The 26,773-nt window shown below is 42.5% G+C and overlaps 1 protein-coding gene across 4 annotated transcripts in view; it reads left to right on the forward strand.

Annotated features, from left to right (window-relative positions):
• Positions 1 to 20,040, forward strand: part of CEP350 (centrosomal protein 350) — a 155,709-nt gene extending 135,669 nt beyond the window's left edge. For 3 of the 4 annotated variants that reach the window (XM_040446480.1, XM_040446483.1, XM_040446481.1), the window contains 4 exons: positions 155 to 562; positions 665 to 811; positions 3,785 to 3,907; positions 16,170 to 20,040. In XM_040446480.1, coding sequence (XP_040302414.1) covers positions 155 to 562; positions 665 to 811; positions 3,785 to 3,907; positions 16,170 to 16,334 — 843 coding nt within the window. In that variant the 3' untranslated portion in view covers positions 16,335 to 20,040. Of the gene's footprint in view, positions 1 to 154; positions 563 to 664; positions 812 to 3,784; positions 3,908 to 11,625; positions 11,715 to 16,169 lie in introns of all 4 variants that reach the window. The other variant, XM_040446482.1, reaches the window with a different exon arrangement.
• The last annotated feature ends 6,733 nt before the right edge of the window (positions 20,041 to 26,773 follow it).

The raw sequence follows: 26,773 nt of genomic DNA on the forward strand, positions 1-26,773 counted from the left end.
TTAATTAGTAGCCACCATGTTGTTTTTGTTTTGCTTATAGAGAAAGAGTAAACATACAAATAATATATTTGCTTTGTCTTTAAAAACAAAAAGCCCAAATGAATGATCTGAGGTTACTAAACGGTGCTCTGTTTGATTGGTTCCATTTCCATAGGAGAGTCCAGTATTTGGTGCCAGTGGACAGGAGGAGCTCGCTAAAAGACTTGCTGAACTTGAGATCAGCCGGGAGTTCCTGAGCGTGTTAGGAGATGATCAAGACTGGTTTGATGAAGACTTTGGTTTGAGCTCTTCTCACAAGATCCCCAAAAACAAGGCAGAAGAAACAATTGTACCTCTAATGGCAGAACCTAAAAGAGCTCCCCAAAAGCCATGTGAGACACTGTTGGCAGTCCCCCATACCACAGAGGAAGTAGAAACTCTTGTACATAATGCAGTGGAAGAACTCTGGAAATGGAAAGAATTAGGTCACGATCTCCACAGCATCAGTGTTCCTGCAAAACTGCTTGGCTGTGCCAGTAAGGGTCTAGATATAGAAAGCACTAGTAAAAGAGTCTACAAACAGGTATGTAACCTGGAAGGATAATTTTAATTTTTAAACTAATCTCTGTTGTTTGAAATTTGGATTTGTAGCCATTTTATTTTTGTTTCATTTTTCTCTGTCAAGGCGGTTTTTGATTTAACAAAAGAGATTTTTGAGGAAATATTCGCAGAGGATCCCAACTTGAATCAACCCGTCTGGATGAAGCCATGTAGAATCAACTCCAGTTATTTCCGACGAGTGAAAAACCCAAATAACCTTGATGAAATCAAGGTAAACTGCAAACTAGAGAGTATCTCCTTTTTTGACTTGCTGTTCATTTATGTAGATCTATAAATGCCGTAGAAGCAGGTACTCTTCTGTATGATTCTCCTTCTGTCCTCAAGGCCTTTTGCATAGTGGGTTTTCAGTACATGTTTGTTGATTCATGAAGTCCATGAGCAGTGGAGGGATGAGGTGAGAGGGAGTCCTGAATCCTCAAGTTTTTGCAAGTATAACTTTTTAACATTTCCTATGTGTACATAATTTATAATATTAAAAAAAAAATTAGGAAATACTCTGGGAGATAAATTATTGGACTTCCAGGTAAATTTTTGGCAATTTAGAGATCATGGTACAGTATTCTAGAAGTATACCGGAAAACATGTCTTCTATCAAATATGCCAGCCCTAGACAGGTGTTACCTTTTCATCTTTGATTTTGGAGGTCTCAAATTAGTTATGTGGTTTTGAAATATGTGGGATAGTAATATGATATATAAAAAATATTGTTTGTTATCTAAGAAGCCCCTGAAAAGATTAAGTGCCTTGAAGCTACAGTGACTCCCAGCAAAACTTCAAAGTCACATTGGTGGAAATTTCTGCCCGTTCACATGTTTCTTTAATATAGCAAAGGTTGTATTCCCAGTGTAGTGCCTCTTGAACTGTAATGTGCATATGAATCACTGGGGATTTGGTTAAAATGGAGATTCTTACTCAGCAGGTCAGGAGTACCATTTCTAACAGACTCCCAAGTGATGTGGACGCTGTTGACCCTAGAACCCACCCTGAGGAACAAGGCTCTGGAATTGTGTTTTCCAGACTTATTTGATCACAGAAAGCCTGCCCCCTGCATCCTGCCCCTATAGCATACCTCCAGCTACAGTTGATCCTTGAACATCTTTGGGGGTTAGAGCTGCCAACCCCCTACTCAGTTGAAACTCTTTAACTACTAACAGTCTACCGGAAACCTTACTGATAGTCAATTAACACATATTTTGTATGTTACATGTTTTGTATACTGTATTCTTATAATAAAGTAAGCTAGAGAAAAGAAATGTCACTAAGAAAATCTTAAGGAAAGAAAATACGTTTATGGTACTGTTATGTATTTCTTGAAAAAACTCTGTGTATAAGTGGGTCAACACAGTTCAAACCCATGTTGTTCAAGGGTCACCTGTGCTCATCTTACTGGTGTATTTTCCTACATCATCCAGGAGTGTATGTGGACTATTAAAATGTAGTAAAGAACATATACATTATTCTGGTATGTCATGTGGAGGCATTGCCTAAACAATTTAGTCTGTTTTTTTAATTGAGATATAATTAACATAATTATATTTGTTTTAGGTATACAACATAATGATTCTGTATTTGTCTATATTATTTTTAAAAAAGGTCACCACAAGTCTAGTTAGCATCCATCATTACATATGGTTACAAATTGTTTTGTGTGATGAAAAAATTTTAAGATCTCTCTTAGTGACTTTCAAATGTACAATACAGTATTATTTAACTACAGAAAGCTTTTGAAAATATTTTGTACTCACAGAACACCAACAGATATTTATGGGATGTCATGTATGCCTACATTGAAGTTAGGCAAACTGTGGCTCACAGTCCAAATCCAGCCTACCACTTGTTTTTATAAATGAAGGTGTATTGGACCACAGCCACACCCATTTGTTTAAATATTGTGTATGACTGCCATTCTGCTACAACAGCAGACTTCAGTAGTTGCGACAGAGACCAAATGGCCCACAAAGCCTTAAATATTTACAGGCTGATCCCCGCTTAAATTAAAGTAAGGAAGAAATAAAAAGCTTCCAAAGATTACTTTTGATTCATTAAAAAAAGAAAACTTCTAAAATGATTTTCAGCTTCGAAGAATAAAGTATCAGAACTGCCGGGGGAGCTTTTTCAAAACACAGGTGTACTCCATTGCTTTCAGCCCTCCAGTGTTGATACATCCTTGAAAGAGAGAGACCTAGAAAATGTGTGTGGATTGGTGGAGTTTGGGGGCACATTGGTAGTTTGAGAATCTTTTCAAATGATTCTGATTCATAAATGTGTCTTTTCCCCCCATTGACATTTTTTTAATGGAACAACCATAAAAAGTTGTAAACGCCAATTGTTTTTATTAATAACAAAGGACAAATAAGTTGAAATAAGACAAGATACATAATGGGACGCCTGGGTGGCTCAGTTGGTTGAATGTCCAACTCTTGATTTCCACTCAGGTCATGATCCCAGGGTCGTGGGATCGAGCTCTACGTGGAGCCTGCTTAAGATTCTCTCTTTCCCTCTGCCCCTCTTCCCCACTCATGCTCTCTCTCTCTCTCTCAAATAAAAATTTTTTTAAAAAGACAAGATGCATAATATATATCAACAACCATCAAAATGCATATATCAGTATAACACACAGTGATGCTGCCCAGCGATTTTAATATTGAAATAACATTTTGTAAGGTGTTTTTAAGGATGATAGTTTAAATACTGTTAGTAACATTACCATGCTTCTTATATTGAAGCACTGATTAATATTTTTACAATTCAATGTATTCAGTCATGGTGCTTCAAAATAAACTATCCCAGCCAAAGCCTGTACTTTGCTCCCACGGCACTGCTTCGAACCTTTATGTGGGATTAAGTGCAGAGATTTATTTAATGCTTTCTCTAATAGTTTTGCCCGCTTGAAGTTAGCTAATGGCAGTTCTTAGATAGAGGGGACTCTAAAGTGATTTTTCTTTGCAGATTCATCAGTGGGTTTTACTTTTGTATGTTGTGTAAAAAGAAAAATTCTTTGAGTAAGTAAAGTCAGAGCATTTGGAATGCTTTTGTCTTCAAATTGCTAAGTGGAACTGTTGAGTGGAAGAAATTTGTATGATCTTTTATTATAAATGCTATGTTCTTAGCATGCACCTGCATTATAAGCACTGACTCTCAGAAACTTGGCTGTTTGGTTCATTACTTCCTCTTATTTTCACAGAACTTCATAGCCACCGAAGTGCTCAAGTTGTTTAGTCTTAAAAAGGAGCCAAACCACAAAACAGATTGGCAGAAAATGATGAAATTTGGAAGAAAGAAAAGAGACCGAGTGGATCATATCCTGGTCAGTGTATATAACTGCAATATGTTTATTTTGACTGTCTCTTCTAAAATCAGAATGTAGTTACATTCTAAAAAGAAAAGGAATGTAACTGACCCTATGTCTATGATAGTGAAGCCGTAAAGCCTTCATTTGCTGCATTTCTGCCCCTCAGTTTTGGAACTTGCTTTCTTTTGAACTTGATGAACAGATGAATATTTAACTGAACAGTATTTTGTGGGTGTGGAAAGCTTGAGAAATAAAAAGCTGAGTGGATGAGGTACGGCATTAAGAAGAGATCAGTGTAGACTCTGGGGCCAGACTGCCTGCCTTTAAATCCCTTTTCTGCCACATACCTGGTGTGTAATCTTGGACAAATTGTCTAATCCCCTTGTGTCTCGTCTCCCTATCTGTAATCTACCAAGACAGTTATTAAGAGAATTAAAAGTATGTTTACATATGTATGTATGCAAGAATTCCCTGGCTACATATAACTCAGTAAATACTAGCTGTTATGCTTTCCTCCTCTTTATTATTATCCAGAGCTTTTAGCTGGGTAGGATTTATTCCATTTGGCAATAGATTTCCCTAGCACTAGAAAAACATTTCTCAAACAAAAAAAAAGAAAGAAAAAGGAAAGAAAAAAAAAAGTCATTCTTTTCTTTGTTCCCTAAAAGAATGTTAAGCAGTAGCAAACTTCAGGAAACTTATTACTTGATTCACGTTTATCTCTAAACATTTTGATTCTGAACTATTTTATCTTGTCTGTATTTATATTCATATAACGAAAAACAAATGTAAGGCTTAAATTAATGAGTTTTCCCCAAGTATGCGCCTTTCCATTGCTTCATTTACTCAGTAATGACTACACTAGATAAACATTTATTTAGAGTTTTATACTTTGCCATTCTTTTTCATGCCTTATTTGATCCTCACAGTAATTATATGAGGCAGGAAGGACTCAGTTATTCTGTGTTACAAATGAGAAAGTTTGGGGGCACCTGGCTGGCTTAGCAGAGTGTGTGACTCTTGATCTCAGAGTTCGAGTTCAAGCCCCACGTTGATTGTACAGATTACTTAAAAATAAAAAATCTTGGGGCACCTGGATGACTCAGTCAGTTGAGCTTCCGACTCCTGATTTCAGCTCAGGCCATGATCCCAGCGTCGTGAGATCGAGCCCCACGTGAGGCTCTGCCCTGAGGGTGGAGGGTGCTTAAGATTCTCTCTGTCTCCCTCTGCCCCTCTGCCGCGTTTGTGCTCTCTCCCTGTCTCTCTAAAAATGAGTGAAATTAAAAAAAAAAAAAAATCTTTACAGAAAGTTTAGACTCAGAGATATTAAGTGACTTGCCCAGCAAATAAAAGCCAAGATTTTAAGCAACTTTTTCATAGCTCTTTGCCTCTTAAGAACGTGAACTTGTTCTCATAGTTCTACAGCAGCTTAAAGTTTGAGTTCTTGTTAATTTCTAAGTCGTTACTTCCTCTACTTCTTTAGGAGTTAAAGAAGAGAGCATGTCAAGAAACATTCATGTACCCCTTCTATCAGTTAAATTGATCATATCCTCTATAAATCATCTCAGGGCACACACTGAGTCAAGAATTGTGCTAATTAACGACTAATGTTACAGTGGTAAGCAAGACAGACCTAGACCCTGCCTTCATGGATTTATCCTTGGCTGGAAAAACTAGCCATTAATATATAATTTACATAAGTAAATTAGAAATTTTATAAATTATAAATTAAGTGATAAAAATAGAGGAACAGAGGGGCGCCTGGGTGGCGCAGTCGGTTAAGCGTCCGACTTCAGCCAGGTCACGATCTTGCGGTCCGTGAGTTCGAGCCCCGCGTCGGGCTCTGGGCTGATGGCTCAGAGCCTGGAGCCTGTTTCCGATTCTGTGTCTCCCTCTCTCTCTGCCCCTCCCCCGTTCATGCTCTGTCTCTCTCTGTCCCAAAAATAAATAAAACGTTGAAAAAAAAAAAATAGAGGAACAGAGAGCTTTATACAAGCATAACCCAGAGGAAACTGATCTGATGAAGATGGTCAGGGAAGACTTCCCTGAGGAAGTGACATCTGAGCTGAGACCTTAAAGACGAGTAAGCATTAACTGGGTTCTAAGATAGAAGAACAATTCACGGAAAGCAAACCACGTTTGCAAAGACCTGAAATGAGCATGGGTCTGAGCTGAAATGTTAGCACGGCTGGAGGTGGCATAAACTGGAGAGGTAGAGTCTGTATCCTGAAGTGCCTTGTAAGCCACATCAGGGATTTTGGATTTTATTGTAAAAGCAAGGAGTTTAAGCAAGAGAGATTACAAGACCAGATCTGCAGTTTTAAAAGTCCTGGAAATGGGACACCTGGGTGGCTCAGTCAGTTAAACATCCGACTCTGATTTCAGCTCAGGTCACTGATGACGCAGAGCTTGCTTGGGATTCTCTCTCTCCCTGTCTCTCTGCCCCTCCCCTGCTCACACTTTCTCTCTCTCGCTCTCAAAAAAAAAAAAAAAAAAAAAAAGAATTAAAAAAAATTAAATTAAAATGCTGGAAGAATCCTTCAAAAGAAATGTGTGGAGGAAAAAAGACCAGTGAGAAGGATGTAGCCTGTAGGTCAAAGGTGACTGTTTAGGTTTATTGAAGCAAAACTTCTTAGGTAAGTTTATCTTGAGCACATGTCAAGTAAATGAGGAAACCAGCATAGTGTGGCAGTTCAAAATGAACAGAGAGTGAAGGCTTAATGCATGCGGCTTCCAGCTAGTTACAGACAGCTCTCACTTCACATGGTTATAAAAATGTCATCTTCACAGTGAAAGGATTAAATATGTTGGCAGGGGAGCAACAATTTGGAGGCATCTTCAGACTGGAATTGTTAGTCAGAAATGACAAGTAATACATCTCACAAGTGAACAATAAATGAATTGATTTGTAGCTCTTTATTAGACGTACCACAAAACAAGATCTTGTCCTTGGAAGGCATAGGCTTCCAGGTGCCAGATAGGATCACTTACACAGGAAAACATTGGTCTCTCCAGCAGTTTTCAGAAAATTCTTAAATAGCAAACAAAAATTCCTTTTGCTAGTATGAGATTATTATAGCTTGGGTGAGGGTAACGTCAATGTACAACAATTCAGGAGAGTTGGGAGTTGGGAAAATAGTAACAACATATATTTTGTGAATATTCCCTTTGTTGGTCATAAACTGTTTTTCACCTTCCTACAGAGAGACCTGGGCCTATGTAACTTGTTTCATGAGTTCACTCTTTTTTTTTTTTTAAATTTTTTTTTTCAACGTTTATTTATTTTTTGGGACAGAGAGAGACAGAGCATGAACGGGGGAGGGGCAGAGAGAGAGGGAGACACAGAATCGGAAACAGGCTCCAGGCTCTTAGCCATCAGCCCAGAGCCTGATGCGGGGCTCGAACTCACAGACCGCGAGATTGTGACCTGGTTGAAGTCAGACGCTTAACCGACTGCGCCACCCAGGCGCCCCCATGAGTTCACTCTTAATGTATAGCAAAATGATACTGTTAGTTCCTTGAGTTAATGATTAAAAATGCTAAATAAACTCCTCTCCCACTGTTAGATTTAGCCAACCTAGCATCTGGAGATTCTAATGCTCTTGCATAGAGAGATTGAGATTCAAAACAACAATTTTTTTATATCACATGAACCAAAATTTTTCCCATAGTACAAAAGAAAAACCATGTTTATTATAAAACAACCATGCTCATTTTAGGAAATTTAGAAAATATTGGTAAATCAAAAGAAAATCATGATAATTTCATCACCTAGATAGCTCTTAATATTGTGATGTATAGACTTAGAGTCTTTATACAGAGGATTTTTTTTAAACAGCTGAGATCATGGTCTCTTTTTTGTAAACTGATTGTTTTTAGTCAATAAAATGTGAACTTTTTTCTTGTCACTAAATGTTCCTCTATTTTATATCACATTTAATAACTTTATCCCATTTTATTGTTGTGGAAATATAGTAATCTGTTGTACGGATGTACCATCATTTATTTAACCAGTCAGTAATTTTTTTTGCTCTTTTAAACGGCAGTGTTGTAATAAACATCTTGTGATATGGTAGATCTTTACTTATTTCCAGTGGTTTCCTTAGGATAAACTTCTAGAAATAGAATCGCTGATTAAAAGCATATGCAGAATGTTAAGGCTTACGTATGTGTTGTCAAATTGTTCTCCAAAAAGGTCGTAGCAATTATACATCCTTACCAGCACGGTACAAGAGTGGAGGTTCCCACCTTTGCCAATACTAGCTACTACCAATGTGTAAGTCTTTACCAAAAGAACGAGCTCATTTTGCTCTATTTAATTTTATTATCAATGTGGTTAATATTTTTACCTGTTCATTGGTTATTCTAAATCTTTTGCATATTTAATCCTTACATATTTCAGAATGACAAAAAAGAATGAAAATAATACACTTTTCTAACATCCATACTTTAGTATTTCGTTAATCCCACAAACATCATGTCAGCTCTCAGCCTTTGTCTGCAGGTCAGTCTGTCTGCTCTGATCTCAGCCCCTGCTCCTGAATTCCGGCTTACTTACATATTGAATTCTAGGACGATCGTTCTTTCACTTCAGCAGCTTGAAGATACTATTTTCCTGTAATCTGACCTCTCTTATTGGTCTTGAGACATCTGCTGATAGTTCTTTTTGGGGAATCTGTCTTATCTTTTTGGTTTCTGTGGAAGACCGTGTGTGTGTTTGTGAATTTGTGTGTTTGTTTCAGTTTCTCTGGATGTGTCTAGATGTGGATTTGGCTTGTGGTTTTTTCTTTTTTTTTTTTTTTCCTGCTTTGGACTCACTATGCTTATTAAATCTATGGATTCATATCTTTACTCAATTCTGGAAAATTCTCAGCTATTGTCTCAGAATATTGCCTCTCCCCAAGTCTCCAGTTCTCTATGGCGCCTCTCTGGACATCCCTTTGGCCCTGTTCTCTCTTCCACGGTGCTTGATTCTTCCCCTAAATAGTTGCAGCTCTTGCCACTCTTTTAAATCCCTATTTGTTCTGGTAGTCAGGATTTTCCTCTTTTCTCAAGATTTCCCTATGCATTACAAATATTTTTTGTTGTATTTTATCCAATATATCTGTCTTTATATGAGAACTTTTTCGCACCACCTTACTCTTATGTTACCATTTTTACTCTGACGGGCTTGCCAGCTAGTTGTGGTGTTGGGGGTGGTGGTGTTTTAACGTACGCCAGGAGTTTTTCAAATTTTATTTCTAAGTCATATTTGGGTATTATCATTTAAAAGAGCAGAAGAAGTCAGTGATTAACATTTTGGTCAGCTCAATACTATAGATAAAATGAAGCCAGCTTTTCTTATAAAATCGATGAGTTTTATTGTTTTTCTAGAGTTTTGACTGTTGGTAATTTTGCTTAGGATCTTTAGATTTTAGAGGTCCTGAAATATCCTGAGCCTCATTTAATATTCTTGGATGTACGATCCCCAGAATGCTCCCATGGATGTTAGTGCCACTAAAATGAGAAAATAGGGCATAGCAGTTAAGAGCCAGATCTGTGGAATCAGACTCCTTGAAGGTTCCAAACTTGTCTCCTACCACTTATTAACAACGTGACTTTGGGCAGGTTACCTCTCTGTCTCTCAGTCTCCCCCTCTGTAGAGTGACAGCCTCATAGAGTTGTAGTGATGACCAAATGAGGTGCTGCATGTCTTAAGTGGCATATAGAAAGCTCTCAAAAGTAGTAGATATTATTAGTGTAAACTTTTTTATTGATTTACAATCATTTCCTTATTTGATCCCTACCCTCCCTGTCTATAAATAGCCAGAGTCTAAATTATGTCACTTAGAACTTGGGTCAGAAATTTGACTTGGTGCTATGAGATACATTATGAAAAGTTTTGTTTTCTTGCATTGTGAAAGTAAAAATTTCATCTTTTTATTAAAAATACACATGCTGGGGCACTTGGGTGGCTCAGTCAGTTAAACGTCCGACTTTTGGTTTCAGCTCAGGTCATGATCTCACGGTTCGTGAGTTCGAGCCCCGCATCAGGACAGTGCAGAGCCTGCTCCGAATTCTCTCTCTCCCCCTCTCTCTGCCCCTCCCATGCACACGCGCTCTGTCTCAAATAAGTAGACTTGAAAAAAAATAAGAATAAAAGTGTACATGCCTCTCAGCTATAGTAGTTTTAATCTGTTACCTATGCCTGGTAGATGAAAGCACTTGGACTCAGAACAAGCAGATGCTGTCACCTCTGCCTAAAGATCCTAACACTACCGGCTAGATTTAATCCCAGAATGTTGTGACTCCATCTTCCTATAAGATCATATAATATGTCAGCCGTATCGCCAAGTTTTTCAATATACTTTTTGACCAGTTCCAGTATTTTCTTTCATCACACTGCTTCATCACCACACAGTCCAGTGTGATGAAAGAAAAGATTAACACAGAATTAAATCATGTGAAAAGTTTAATTGGAGAAGGGACTCTGATGTATGTATACATAAATACCATGCTTTACAACGATAAGGAAGAACTAGAGAAAACTATTCACATATTTCCCTGTTACAGCATTAGATCCACTGAGCTCCCAGGAGCATCTGTGGCCAGTTCAAATTAACCCAATCAGTCAATCAATCAAGCAATCAATCAATCATTTCTTATGGACCTGCTATGTGCTAAGTAGTATTCTAGGCCCTGGGAATACATTAGTGAACAAACCAGACAAAATGCAAGGAGCTTTCATTCTAGTAAGGGAGACAGATACATAAGAAATATAAAGCTATGGAGGCAATAAGGGAATATTGGGGGTTGCAGTTCTAGATAGGATGGCTGGGAAAGATTTTACTGAGAAGATGATATTTGTTTAAAGGACTGAGGGACATGAAGTGAGCCAAACATTCATCCAGGGGAAGAAAATTCTGGAAAAGATACATTGGGCCTTGATTATTAGGGAAAAATCACTGGGGAGTCAGAAAAAGTAGTAGGAGATGATGTCCCAGAAGTACCGGTGTGTGTGTGTGTGTGTGTGTGTGTGTGTGTGTGTGTGTGTGTGTGTACACATGCACAGAGGGCCAAATCATACCGGGTCTAATAGGCCCTTGTAAAAACTAGGTTTTACGCTGAATAAGATCAGCAGACATTTAAGGTTTGAGCAGAAGAGTGATGTGATCTGACTTAATTTAACAGGATCACTGTGACTGCTGTGTTGAGAATAGACTGAGGGAATGGTAGTAAAGGCCGGAGCAAGGAGACCAGCAGGATATTATCATAATCCAGACAAGCAATAATAGTGGCTAGCACCAGTGTGGTGGTGTTGAGGTGGTAAGAAGTGGTCAGATTCTAGACAGATTTGCAAAGCAGAATGGAATTGCTGATAAATTGTGCCATATGAGAGAGGGAAAAGTATTAAGAATAACTCCATCGGGTTGGCCTGAACAACTCGAAGGATGGAACTTCCCTTTGCCGACTTGAGGAAGACTGAGAGGAGCAGGTTGGGAAGTAATATCAAGAGTTCTGTTCTGAACCTGTTAAATTGGAGGTGTCTGATAAACATCCAAATGGAGATACTGAAGAGGCAAGTGGACATACGAGTCTAGATCTCAGGCACGAGTCCTAGGCTGGAAGTAGGACTTTGGGAGTGGTGGACACATAGATGGCATTCAGAGCCCTGAGACCAACAGAGTGTAGACGCAAAGGGAGGAGGTCCAAGGACTTAATTCCTGACACACTCTAATGTTTTATGTATTCAGAAGATGAGGAGGAACAAACAAATGAAACTAAAAAGGAGCAGCCAGTGAAGTAGAAGCAAGCCAGGAGAGGGTGGGGTCCTGGAAGCCAGGTAAGAGTGTTTTAAGGAAGAGGCAAGAATCAACTGCATGGGATACAGCTAATTGGTCAAGTTAAATGAGAACTAAGGATTTGCCATGGGATTTAGCAACGTGGCAGTCTTTACTGATCTTAACATTAATACAAAGACTTTGGGTGGCGTGCATGAGGTAAACGTTTGATTTGCAGTAGGTTTCAAGAGAGAGCAAGAGATTAGTGAGAGCAAAAATGGACATGTCAAAGGAGTTTTTTTGTGAAGCGAAAGATGGAGGGGGACATGGTGACAAGAGAGCATTCTTGTAGCTTGAAAGAAATATGCTGACAGGAAAAAGGAGAGATTGTGATGGCGCAGAGGAGAGAGCACGGCAGGAACATGTCCCTGAGTCGGCGCGGTGGCATCCACACTGTGGACGGGTGCCCTCCCGCTGAACGTGAGCACTTGTGACAGGATGATCTGTTATAGTAAATATTCCAGAATGAACAGTAGCTTCCTCCAAAAGTTGCTTTCCAAAAGGAAATGTGTAATTTAGCTGTCATCGCTCAGACTAGGAAGGTCCCTAATCAGTCTAACTCTCCCTATGTTAGTAGGCATTATTTGAGGTGAGTAAAATACAAAGAAAGTTTGTTTGTTTTTTTTTTAAACAGAAGGGCCTCCATTAGCCAGAAATAAGAACAGAAATATTTCTTTCAGCTCCAGGTCTCATTCACTCTGTCTCTTTACCACTCCAGAAGGACATTAAGTTTTCTCTTAGGTTAGCTAAGAATATGATGAGCTATTTTTAGCAATGCATTCTCAAAGTGTATGTGATATGGGATGAACGACAAGAAATTAGACCAACTCTTGCATATCCTTTACACATAGTAGCCTTGGAAATTGCCTCTACTGTAGGTACAATTGCACTAAGGACAAATCCTATAGTGAAACCACCTAGCTTATGATTGAATCTCCTTTACAAGTTAAGGTCTTTGTTAAGGTACGAGATAGCTCCTGAGGGTCTACCTATTGTTGATAAGTTCTTTCTCATAGTAAGCCTAAAAGGGTTTTCTTTCATATAATTAATTATAATTTACTTCTCCAGCTTTGGGGTTTTATCTAACAATTTGAATTCTTCCTGCATGCCTTTGAGGCAGCTGTCGTGTTGCACCTGAGTCTTTCTCTCCCTTTTAAACGGTATTCTCTCCTCTTGTCTGATAGTGTTTTTAAGTCCCCTCAACATCTTTTCACTTTACCTCTTTTTTCAGTGTCCCTCTTTAAATACTGTGCACAGAACTGACCATATAATATTTCGTGTATTTAATTAGTACAGACATGCAAGCCTTCGTTTTTTTAGATATTACACTTGGACCAATGCAGTTTATAATTACATTTGTTTTATTTTTAGCTACATCATTCTCACAAGACTCACAAAAACTTAGGAAACCCCCAAGACCAAAGTTTCAACCTGTCCCTCTGTAGTTATTTTGGGGACCCAAATATAGAACCTTATTCTTTTATTGAATCATCTTGTTAAATTTGGCTCTTCATTCCAAGCTACCCATACATTTTTGAGTTCGTTTTTCCAACGTAGTTCTGTTCTCAACTTCTTGTTACCTCTAAAATTCATCCGGGTCATTGCTGCAAACGATGAACTGGACAGAGCCAAAGACAGCCTTTTAGCACTCAGTAAAAAATCCATGTGCCAGATGTTTAGCACATTCTATTCGCACCATCCTTGTCACTGAGAAATTAAAATTATTAGACTGACTTTTTAATGTAATTTAATTTTTTTTAAATTTTTTTTAATGTTTATTTATTTTTGAGACAGAGAGAGACAGAGCATGAACGGGGGAGGGGCAGAGAGAGAGGGAGACACAGAATCGGAAGCAGGCTCCAGGCTCTGAGCCATCGGCCCAGAGCCCGACGCGGGGCTCAAACTCACGGACCGCGAGATCGTGACCTGAGCTGAAGTCGGACGCTTAACCGACTGAGCCACCCAGGCGCCCCTAATGTAATTTAATTTATATAATACATATTAATTTACCATACATGCATAACACATCTTCCGGAACAGAGGAAAATGTGTAAGAAAATAGAATAGGCTCCAAAAGCCAGAAGAAAAAAACACAGAGGCAGATCTGCAGGCTACGAGATCCCTCAGTTGCCATAGTTGAAGTTCTGAGTTGGGCTTTGTGCTTTTTGATGGCTAAAGCAAAATGGAAAACATGATATTAGTCCTCACCAGCCAAAAGGGAGATGGTTCCTGCTCTTAAGGAGGAGCAAAGCTTTTGCTAAATCTGATGAGGGCACTGTGGCGGCTCATCGTCTGTGGACTGAGATAACAGATGAAGTCCCAAGCATATATTCTACTCTAAGGCCACAATTGGTTGCATTAGGACAGTGCTTCCTAAATTTTGTTACTGGGGAGGAGAAAAGATTTAACCTTAAAGGTTGAGAAAACTTACAAAAAGGAAAGCTGTGCAACTTTGTTTGGACAAAATTCATGAGCAATATGAAATCTTATGTGGGGACACACCTCTTAGCTTTCCCAGAACATGGTTCTCCCTCAACACCAGTTCGAGAAGTGTCGCATTAGGCTGTTGCGTACAGCATCCTTCATGAGAGGAACACCAGTTCCTTGGGAGGTTAATTGTGTTTCTTATGCATCCATACAAAATGATTCTTTGATCAAATAAATATGGGAAACCCTGGATTAAATGTTTCTCGGGGTGCCTGGGTGGCTCAGTCGGTTAAGCGTCCGACTTTGGCTGAGGTCATGATCTCGTGGTTTGTGAGTTCGAGCCCCGCATCGGGCTCTGTGCTGACAGCTCAGAGGCTGGAGCCTGCTTCAAATTCTGTGTCTCCCTCTCTCTCTGCCCTTCCCATGCTCATACTCTGTCTCTCTCTCTCTCAATAATAAATGTTAAAAAAAATTTTAAGAAGTTTCTTTACTGGTGGACTTCTTTTCAATAGGCTAATTTACATTGTGAAACTCCCAGAGGGAGCTTTCTAAAACTTATTTGACCTTGGAGCCCTTTCTGGTGGCATATGTGTTCACGGATCATAAATTAGGGAACAGAGGAAATGGATGTTTTGTAAACCCTTCAAAAAACTCTCCTCAAAGAGAAAGAATGTGGCAGCCACTGTGTCATAGATCTGTCAGCCCTGGCCAAGGGCACCTGTCAGGCAAGGCTGTTCTTTCTTCTTGTGCTCTCAAACTCCAGGGCAGTGGAGTCTTCTCATTTCCTCTTAACAGGAACCAGAGTACCAAGTGCCCACCTTCACTTCCTCTGCGTCTTTCGAGATGAAACTCTGATCAGGGCAAGTCAGGTATTTGTGGTTGTATGGCTTTTTCACCAAGTTAGATTTCTGGTTAGACACTCCGGTCACTGAATTTCTCACTAGATTGGGGTTTACAATCCCACTTTCTCTGCCTGACCTCCAACCCACATACAGTATCATTACATACTGTTAAGTCTCATATGTTTGTTTGTTTTTAAGAGTAGTCTTTAAAAATTGTAAACAAGCAAAAAAATCTTGGACAGTTAGTTCTAACTTGATTGGTTTTAGTTTACCTTGGGAATCCCCAAACCTTAAAACACAACTAATACTGTAATAACATTGTATGATGACAGATGGTAAGTACACTTACCATGGTGAGTATGGCATACTGTATGGAATTGTTGAATCACCGTGTCAAACTAATTAACATTGGGTGTCAACTATACTTCAGTTAAAAAAAAAAGTGCAAGTATTACATGACTGATTTTTAAAATAAACTTAAGCAATAATACATTTTAAAAATACTGTAATGAAGGGGCGCCTGGGTGGCTCAGTCGGTTCAGCATCTGACTTTGGCTCAGATCATGATCTCACAGTTTGTGAGTTTGAGCCCCGCATTAGGCTCTGTACTGACAGCTCAAAGCTCTGTCTCTCAAAAAATAAATAAACATAAAAAATAAAATAAAAATACTGCAATGAATATTAAACTTCATTTATTTATAATATTCTAAAATCGCATTCAGTATTTTCTTTGGATATATACATTTTATAATTGTAAATCCATACATCTAAGAGTTTACATTCTTCTCTCCCCCTTAAATCCTTATACACATTTGCTTATGTTGTCATAGACAACACACTTGTAATCCTTAATATCTATAATACCTTAATATCTAATATAAATCCTTAATATCTAAAATATCTTAGTAAAATACTGGAATATCGTCAAATTCTACTCTGACAGTTTTGAAGCCACTTTTATTTGGCAGTTGAGTTTTTTTCAAATCTCTTGCAACTTGAAAAGGGATCTTGATACCATCACATAAACTACCTTTTGTCTGACTTATTTCCTTGGTCTGTGTTCTCATGGACGGGCATGTAATACACAGTGATATATAATAATGCCTACTATCAGGCATTGCATTAATATGATTAGTTTTGTAGCTTTTGTGCGACAGTAATTTTCTCGCCTTGTTCCCTAAATTCCAGGTGCAGGAGCTGCACGAAGAGGAGGCGCAGTGGGTGAACTATGACGAGGATGAGCTGTGTGTGAAGATGCAGCTTGCCGAGGGGATCTTCGAGACCTTGATCAGAGATACTATCGATGTTCTGAATCAGATCAGTGAAAAACAGGGGAGAATGCTACTTGTGTGACATCTTGCAAATAAATCGAACACTGAGTGTAATATGAGTCCTGGGCCTTTCTGCCTCCTGATACACACCCCATCTCCATCATAGCAAGAGTGCTCCTGGACTTGGTACCTTTCCTTAAAGACTACTGGTTTGGAGTTCATGGGACCATGCGGTATATCTGGTATGACAGCCTTTGCCTTTAGAGACCGTCCACTGGATCCATTGGTTATTTTCGGTGGGCAGGGCCGCACTCCTGATGTTGACACGCGGTATAATCCTACACCTCTTGTTAGCGCCCCTACCAGGTCCCAGATGTGGGCTGAAAACACCAGACTCACCTCTTAGCTTAGACGAGGCTGTCTCTTCGTTGAATCTGAAGTCAGGCGGGGTGAGGCGTATAGCTAACGTGCGTCCTACCATTTTGGAGACGTAATCCTGGTCTATACCATGAAAGTCATAAATGGACACGATAGTCTCTCAACAGTATTAAACCCTTAACCACTTCTAAATAGGCAAGTTTAATCATGTGTGCCTATTTCACACTTTGGAATTCCTTTCGCTTCTTTTTGAAGACCGTTTTCTTCCATTCTTGCAGTTGAGCAGCACCGAGTGGACCTGTCGAGTTAACAAATCAGTGGTAGCCTTGCTTTCTGAGCACCATCTACAGAATTTTAAACCTTTGCATTATTTTTAGTTTTCTCTGTGTGGGCATGAAAACGAGGAATGCCCCCACTGAAGACCGGGCTCAAAGGACGGATGCGGGGCCGGCTCCTCTACCCCTTCTTCTGTCCCTGCACTTTGCTTACTCCTTCTAAACCTCTGCCAGCTGCTCCCAGAATCCCAGATCCTCAGGACCATCTCAGGCATCCAGGCATGGCAAAAGTGGAAATGATTCATTTTGGCCTTCAAACGTTCAACTCCCCCCCCCACCCCCCATCTCTCCCCCAAGAAGTCAGAGACGCTGTTACTTGAATGATTTAGGAAATGAGTGTGTGCACCAAAGACAAAAAGATATTGTCTGTTGTTCGTGTGCTTGTGTTGCGCTATGGAACATTTTTTTTTTAATTTATTTTCAGATAAATTATTAAGTTGGAAACGTGTGTCCCTATTCAGAAGTGAAAGATTCTTCTTGTAATAGTTAAGCTTCCGTCTTGAAGCTTCTGTGGTTCATAGTCTTTGCACAGGAAATCTACGGTTTAAACAGACCCGTACACATATCGAAGAAGGCAGTTTGATTCGGTGAAAAGAAGATGAGCTTTTCCGAGATCACCTGCAGTAGCAGGAATGGAATAAGGTGATTTAAAGACACTGCACAATTCAGTTCTGCCTCTCCTGCAGCATTGCTTCTCACAACTCTTACCTGTACCTGAAAAGAAATACATAGACTCCAGCTGCTACGTTAGAGCACACATGATGCTCTCCGGGACCTCAATACACTGCCTTCTCGACTGGTTTCTCTTAATCGGTCCCATCCTTCTTCAAGTAATCTAGAAGAATGTGGATAATCTTAGGCGTGAATGTAAATGCCTTAATATTGGAAGGTCCTGACTAGAAGCATGATATAAGACATCCACTGGATTCCTATTTACAAATATCCTGGAATGTTAGAGCTTCACAATATGTTAGAAAAACCCCAAAGATGGTATAATCTTTAAGTGTGCACGTTCGTTCATTTCTGCATCTTCCCTGTCAACTTGCCTTTGCGTCTCAAGTGTTTCACTATGCACACTTCCATTCCTCCTTGGTTTCATCTTGTCATCATGAGACACTTACTGAAATGATCATTGGAATATTTGCATTTTGCACAATGACTGGTCTGATAGCTCTTGACAAATAAGGAAAGCACTGAAATGTGGTGACTGGGTCTCGGGAAATGCGCAGTTTGATGCATCGCCAGCATTTCTTCTGGGCTTTTGATGTTGAGCTCTAGTCTTGTAGCCATAACGAGCAGATTGACTAAGAGAAGCTAGGGTTTCTTGGGGTTATTAACCAGTAGTGTGGAGATATTGTTCTCACGCGGCCAAGGAAAAGCAAAGGCCTTTGTTTTTAGTCTGTGTTACTTGGAAGACAGAAAAACATCTTGTCTACACCCTTTGGCTGTTTGTAGGATTACATTGTCCTTATGATACTGAAACTTTACAGCTGCTATAAATTTTTTATAAGTGAATATAAAAATAATATAATAGGAATATAGGTTGTTTTTCTACATTCTCATTATTTGGATCTAAATCAATTTTTAATAAGAAAGTTAATCTTTACTCTTTATGACATTATGATTCCAGAAAAGGAAAAGAGTAGATCAGAGTGCGGAGCCCGTAGAGTTCCGTGGTGAGGGCGCTGCTGGGGCTGTGCGGTCCTCAGAAATCTGGGCTCCACTGGGGAGGCAGCAGTCGGTCCGTCTTGCCCCTGCTTAGAAATGGTTGTCCATAGTTTGGTAGCAGAAAACAGAGGAATCTATAATTAGCAGATTTCTTATTATTTTCACTATTGGATATAATGGAAAAGGTGTTTCTTGTTAGCATTAGGATTGATGACTGTGGATATGCAGCCACTCGTTCCATATTGGGATCTTTTTAATCAAGCTCTGCCTCTTCAAGAATCTAAATAGTCCCTCTTTCTAATCTTTGTTCTTTCTCCCCACGCTCCCATCCTCTTTCACTCTTTCTTTGTAATTCCTCTAAGAAAAAGATCTTTGCATCAGCAGTAATATCTTTTAGAATAGCACTATCAGAATTTAGTAGTAAACCAACATAGAGGCTTCAGATTTATTTCTGAGTCCAAAATAATTTGTGCTATCCAGGGTACTTGACTCTGGGTTAAATAAGTACAGGGTATAGATTCCCTCTTCAGGTCTAAACAGGAATTTTTATTCTAGGGAAAAGTGGGAAGAGCTCAAAAGTAGTTAATAAGGAAGGCAATTTGTTTTTCTTTTACCCAAAAGAAAAGAAAATTCCTTCTGTGACTACAGGTCTCTGAGAAATTATCTTTCAGAAGAGATTTCATTGCTCATAAGAGTGTTGTGGCCTATTGATAAAAACAATTTTGTTCACTTTCTTGTCTTGAAAAAAAGTGGCCTTAGCTTTTTGCAATACTTGAATAAAATGTGTACTCGCACAGCGTTAGAGACTCATAACTTTTCTGCAAGAAGTTCAAACTTACATCTTCTTTTACTACCTTAAGAATACTAGTGAATAAAAACATTAATTCAAAGAGCAAATGATAGAAACTACAATGATGTTTAATGCAAATTGTAGGAACTTACATGTTTACAAATCATCTTAAACTGGTTGTGCAGCAATTCAATAAAATATCTTTGTATTATAAAAATGTGAAGAAAACAATGTAAACTGATGTAAAGGAGGTACTGTCATTTTAATTAACCTGTATGTTTAATAGCTTTTCCTTCCGGACTTTGCAAAGCCTTCTCGGGAAACACGTTGCAAAGCGTTCTCTGGGAGGCCTGGCCTCCGTGTGTGTACTGTACTGTGCAGACATGAAAAAACAAACCCGTTTACTGTGTATGTGTAAATAGCCTGGTCACCAGGCCATTTTCAGCCAATAGTCACATCCGGTGCAGCTCGCACACGACACTTGGGGTGTGGTTTGTAAGTATGACCTGTAAAATAACTGGGATGGATTCCCATGTATACCTGTGTAAATAGATTTGTTAACTGAAATGTACTTTAAGAAAAGAGAAAATCTGTAAATAAACTGATTTATAAATTAATACCGTGTCAGGTGTTTGCGTCCTCACCTTTGGAACCAAGTGTAGAAAGCCAGTCCCCGTGAAGTTCACTGATTTCTGGTTGCCGGCGGGACAGCCGACTAGGCCGAGCTGTGTGGAGGACCTGTTTGCCGTGCTCACAGACGCACACGTCTGAGCAGCGTGGGCTCTGACGTTCGTCACTCGTTTGTCCAGTCGTTGGGCATAGCTTCGTGTCCTGAGCACTGGGCAGAGGGCTGGAGAGGTAGCAGAGGCAACGGACGTGGTCCCTGATCTCATGGAGCTTAAAGTCTACTGAAGGCGTCATCAAAAAAGAACTTCCAAAACAATGTCTAACAGATTGCAGGAGGTGCTGAAATGAAGCACTCACGGGGGTTTGAGAATCTATTGACAAAAGGACCAGCAAGGGTGGGGATGGGCCAGAGAAGAGCTCTCTGACAAATGATAACTTTGAGCTCTATATTGATGGGTTTCTTCCCTGTAATTCATGGGAAAACTCTTTTCTCCCAGGTGACTTGAGTTCTGATCATCCTCGCAAAATAACACATGGAAAAGTCACACACAATTAAGTGGGCCATAAAAAAGCAAGCATCCAATGACTAGGTGTGGAGGCTCTAATTTATTTCTAGAAATACAAGCTTGGAGAAGAATGGAGCTAGCGATCTAGAAGAATAAAAGAATTTCAAAGGTTGCAACGTATGGCCCTCAGGATCATGAATCCTCTCTGGTCCAACAGACTGGAAGTAACCACCATCATCACGCCTAAATTCCTCTAGTAGCTTCCTGATGGCCAACCCTGCTATACCTTTAATCCCTACACAACCGTGAACCTTAATGGAATTCTCGGAAGAGGACTAACCCCAAATTGTGGCAGGTTCTAAAATATTTCTTGTGATTCCCAGAACAGACGTGTGAGTGAACGCCCATGATGTGCCAGATACTGTGTTTGGTGCTCAGGGCACAATAGGAATGACAGGTTGAATCTTGGGGGTGGGGGGGGGGACCCAAATATCCATATCCTTGAATCAAAATACATGAAAGTGGTAGGTAGATAGATGGCAGAGCTAAGAATGGTGACACCCAAAGTGATGTGATCTACAGGGGCGAGTGCTGGAGAACCAGCCAGTGCCCTACGAAAAAGCTCAGGCATGGGAGATAGTGACTGCCACAGGCAAAGGTGGGAAGCAGGGGGATTGTCCCTCCCTTCACTGGGAGGCCAGGCTATGTGGCCAAGGTTAGAAGGCAGGTAAGTGGCACCCAGGGAAGAGACCAATGCTGTGGTACGAGGTTGCTGAGAACAGACAACAGCTCTCAGGCTCACGAAGTACAGCGTTTCCATACGGAGAGGAAAGACTGCACGAGACCCAGCCTCTTGCAGTGCCTGGGTCTCCCGTGGCCAGCAGGTCCACTCGGAAGCCAAAGGGGGAGACGGGATTGCACGCACACCGTGTTGTGATGCCGAGGAAGGACCAGAGCCCTCCCTGTGGGGTCTGAAATACAGAAAGCTGGGGGTGTGCCTGCGCGCCACTGACACACGCCCTTCAGCAGAACAAAGGCGCACGTGTTGAGTCTGAATGAGGGAAGTGCCTTCCCACACAAGGCGATAAGCTCAGCACAGGCTGTGAGGACTCTATCTCTTGGTTAAGGAAGTGTGCCAGGGCCAAGGCCCATTTTTATGAGACTGTGCAGGAGGCGAGAAGCTGTGGATGACTGCCTTTCCCAACAATCCACCCCACCTCCCCTGCTCAGCCACTGAACTAGCAGATAAAGCACACCAGATCCGGTAGGACGACTGTTTGCCACAAATGGGTAGGCGGAGCTGGGTCCAGGAGCCCCTGAACAATGCATATGGCTACAGTTCACAGAGCCTTCCTGTCATTTTGAGACATTTACCAGAGTCACTGGAAGAACCAGACCCAGGACGATGATCAGGCCTCTCTGGAGGATGGTCCTCGGCCAGAAACCTCCAGTGCCTGGCCTAAGCCAACTGAAGAGGTCAAAAGATGAGCCTGATAACCATCCAACCGGAGCACGGGGCTTCCCCCTCCCCTGCATTGTTGATGTGTCCCAGCAAGAGATGTTGGCAATAACACAACAGCTACCCTATTCTGCCAGCAGATAACTGGAGGCTAGTCAGGTGTCCGTCTCTAGTGATTCTTGTTGGTCTAGAGGAAAGCCCAAGTTGTTGTGTACCAGGCAGGACATTAAAATGGGAATGTGGGACAAAAGGAACTTTATTCTGGGATGACAAATTCAGCACTGTTCGAGTTCGCCTCCTCTCCCCACGGCTGTGCTGTCGTGTGTTGTCGTGCCAGGCACAGCGGAGGCTCCTGTCGGAGTGAAGAGAAGACGGATGAAAGTTCCCACCTCGCTTCCACACCAAAAACCTCCTGGGGCCAGAGGCGCTCTTGTCCCCTGTTTCCTCGGGATCCACTGCCCATGGCTTGACCCAAATCTTTTGGCCCAATCGTCCAACCTGGAGAGGGAAGTCACAGTCTGAATGAACTTGACGTATCTCATAATAATATCACCCACTTGAGTTGGAGGTCCCAGCACAGCCAGGGGAACCCTACGGCTCCGATCCTCTCTCGCCCCTTCCCCCATCTCCCTGGGGTCCCTCAAGAGTGAGGCACCTGCAGGTAGTGTTGCTTCCACGTTTGGCCTGGGGGGTCCTACTGTGCTGCCGCTGTGATCCCGAGGACAAGTCACACCTAGGAAGTATGTCACAAGGGAGAAAAGAGAATAAATGGTTGGGTACACCGAGGTTGGGATTCTGTTGGTGCAGCCTAATCGGTCTGGCCTTCCACCCACTCCAAGTATGGCCCGCCATGGGTGGAGCCTCCTGTTAAATGTTCAACGACTTTTCTTAAGCGGAGGTACCTCTGGTAAGTTGGCTTTTTCTCTTTTTTTATGGTCTTTGTATAGTTATTGCCTAAGCCACCCACTACAGTGTTTCCTCCCCACCCCCAATCTGTCTGGGGGTGATAGGGAGCATGAAAGCTCCACCTTATGTCACAGGAACATGTCCATCACTTTGTTTTTTGGGCTGTGAATGTGGTGTCTTGATCAGATGGGAATTTTGTTGAATATCTGAACATACGGCAATGGTGTTTTTTTAAGCCACAATAGTGATCTCTGTGTCTCTATGGCCCACTGTGTCGACACGGTGACCACTGCTGGCATCCACATCTGGGGACGAGTGGCCCGAAGTGGTCGATTTGCCACATTTGTGTCGAGCCGAAGGCCACCTGATGTGATGTGTTCATTATATTGCGTGGTCTGCATTAAAAGGCAGGACTCACACAATAGTGACAACTGTGTTACCTTTGGCTTTCGGTTTTGGGGGGTGAGCCATTGAGATTCGGTCCATTTTTGTGTCGAGGTGGACTTTGATGTTCCATTCTGTAGTGGACCCAACAGGGGCCCACGGTGGTTTGCTGAGTGCATGTTAGGTCAGCTTGTGAGTTCCATTTGGGTTTGTTTTTTAATGGTTCTTTGTCATAGACATTAATATGAGTGGTGAATTGACTTTTTTTTTTTTTTTTTTTCCGGTCCACAAGCTGTTGTCACCATCCCTGTCCCTACACCGGGGGAGCTAGACGGTTTGTAATAGCCTGTGGGTCTATAAATAAGTAGCAGAGAGTTGCTCGTGGAAGGGCTTCAGCATCCTTATCGGATACACTTTGGCCCACTGGGCAGAGTATTCTTGTCCAGCCTCAGTTAAAAGGTGGTCATCCTTGGAGAAGATGGCATGGCGACCCAAGTGACTCTGCCGGCTTTGAGCTTGGCAGCTGGACATCTCTGAGCTGTGGCCCCACTTCATAAAGGGAGGGGCAGGAGCAGCCACTACAGCTGTTTAGCCTCCTATGGCCAAGCAGCTACTGGGGCCTAAGTGGGCTTGACCTTGGCTGTACTATTTTTATTTAAAGATAGAGCTTTGCTGAACCTGTCCTATTTTATTAGTGGCATCAGCGGGTACCCACATGAGGATGGGCAGCTGAGGTCTTATGGTCACACAAGCTGTCAGGCTCTAGCAGTCAGGCACTCTCCTTTCAGTAAGGCCCAAAGGCAGAACGGAAGTTGCCATTTGAGTGGAGTATGTCTGGCACCTCCCTCAAGTAATTTATGCGTTCAGAACCCAAGGGACCAATGCACCTTGATAGCGGTCTCTTGTTATCACAGGCCCTAATCCACATGGCTAGGAGTCAATGAAACCTGTAGTTTCATAAGCCTGGTGGGCTCCATTGGCCCAGTGGCAGGGCCTCGCATGTTGCACGGCCTGTGGGACCCGCTGTTGTCAGAGGTTCCATCCAAAGGAGCCGCCACGTGGGTAACCTTGACAAAAAAGGACCAAAAGAATACCCAGATGTGATGTATGTGTTTTAGTCGCCACGTGGGCCTGCCAGTTGTTGAGTCTCCTTTTTGTTGGTAGGAATTGTCTAGGACAGGAACTTTTGTTTAATCTCGTCCAGAATATTTTGTTGACTCCTGGCCCATGTGGCTCCCCGGAACTGCCGCTGTTGAGCGGGTCCTGGACCTTCCCGGGGTGGACGGCCCAACCTGCATGTGTCGTGGTATCCGTGACCTTAGGCGGGGCCTGGCCAACTTGTTTCCCAGGCCAGCAGTGAGGCTGTCCTCAGTAAAGTGGATGCCAAGCCCTCCTAGGAGTCACTGGGCTTGCTACAGACCTAGCCCTACCCACTCTGGCATATGGCGAGGGGGCAAAGTGAAAATACACTATAGGCCGTTGCCTGTAATGCAAATCGGTCTTGGCCCTTATCCCACAAGGGACTGAAGAGAAGACACTGGCCAGATCAGTAACTGCACACCGGTCTCCCACGTGCACCGTCACCACCCAGGTGACTCGGTGTCTGGTTCTGAGAACCAAAGGGGGTCCACTGTTGGGCTCCAGACTCCTGAGGCCTTTTTTATGGGCCACACTGAGTTGTTAGGTTGCACCAGAGCGGTGCCGGCACCAAGACTTGAATTAATAATGGTTTCTGGTTTTCACGCGGCATGTGGTACTGTGTTTACTGACTATTCCGCTGGGGTTCGGCTGACTCGGGCGGCGGGAGCGGCTGTCCTGCGGTCATGGCGGGAGCTCTGTGTTGTGAGGGGACATCCACCCTCAGGTGGCGGTGATGTTGTACGTCGAAAGTGGCCCAAACGTCAATGCCTGTCACAGCCAGGACTCGTGGGTTTCAATGCTCCTTTACCAAACAGACGTACTAACCTGGCTGCATGTGACTCCCTGGCTTTTGTCCACACCTGTGCTTCACTTTCTGTATTTTATTTTCAGAGAAGGACCTCACTTGAACAGTTTCGTTTCAGCAACGCCATCGGTTTTTGTGTTGAGAGAAAACAGGTCTTACCTGAGGCCCACAAGTGACCCAGGCCTGGCACAGCTCCCTGAATGGGGGCCCCAGACATCCCGGGGATGTGGTCTGTGCCCCTGAAAGGCCGGGCAGTGGGCAGGTGGCACGGGAGCCAGGAGCCCCGGCATGGTTCTCCTGCCCCTCCTAGGGCTCCTTTCTTTTACTTCTACTCCAATCCATCAACTCGGCCAAGTTCACGGGGAGACTGTTAGACAACGTTTGCCTGCTGGCAGGCCAGCGTGTTCCTCACCCTCCTCGAGAGCTTCAGCATCCCCAGGGGAGCCAGCGTCACTCTGGGATGGGGTCCTGGGGGACACATTCAGGACGTATCTTCAGCAACCCTGCTCAGGGCACCAAATCTGTCTCACCGTCTGCCCGCTGGCCAGGCTGTGCAGCCAAAGTTAAAAGGCAGATAAGTGGCATCCAGGGAAAAGATCAACACAGGATATGAGGTCACTGAGAACAGGCAACATGCACCCCAGGCTCCAGTGGTGCCTCATTTCCTGGTCTGGAGAGGAAAGAAAGTGCGCAAGATCCAGCCCCTTGCCATGCATGGGTCTCCCGTGGCAAGTCCCCCAAGGCAAGTGCATCCACCCTGCAGAGGAGGGGGAGACGGGACTGCACCCCGTGTTGTGCTGCAGAGGAAGGACCAGGGCCCTCCCCATGGGTCTGAAATACCGAAAGTTGGGGGTGTGCCCAGGAGCCACCGAGGCACGCCCTTCAGGAGAACAAAGGCACACACGCTGAGTCTGAAGTGGGGAAATGCCTTCCCACACAAGGTGACAGGCCCGGCATAGGCCGCGAGGACTCCATCTCCTGGTGAAGGAGGCGTGCCAGGCCAAGGCCCATTCGTATGTGACCGCGCAGGAAGCAAGAAGATGTGCCTGACTGCCTTTCCCGACAGGGATGAAAGAGCGAACTTGATTGAATTCTGAAAGGAACGGCCAGACCCCCTGGGTACCCATGCCTCTCTGGTGGGTGTGGGTCACTGCCAGTCCCCTCACTAATGCCCTCAGGAGACCATTTATTCTCTGGAGAAACCCAACCAGAGAATTCCTGAATGTGAGGACTCCCGGCACAACCAAGCACAAAGATGAGGCAACAAACCGAAAACGAAAGTGAAGTTAAAGTCTGTGGATTGAAATGGAAGGATCTAGTCAGGCTTATCCAGGACTCCCTTCTCCAGAAAGAAGACTGGAGGACCCTCCTCTGGAAAAATGGATGGCTTTGGAGGAAAGACCTAGAGGTCCTGACATGTGGGGAGATTGCTCTAGAGGAAAAGTGGGTTTGCTACCTGATCTCTGCCCAGGAAACTGACCAGTCAAAAGTCTCACACATGCCCACTGAGCTATGCATCACAT

Source organism: Herpailurus yagouaroundi, unplaced genomic scaffold (genome assembly GCF_014898765.1).
Source record: "Herpailurus yagouaroundi ecotype Mexico unplaced genomic scaffold, PumYag 195, whole genome shotgun sequence".
Lineage (NCBI taxonomy): Eukaryota > Metazoa > Chordata > Mammalia > Carnivora > Felidae > Herpailurus > Herpailurus yagouaroundi.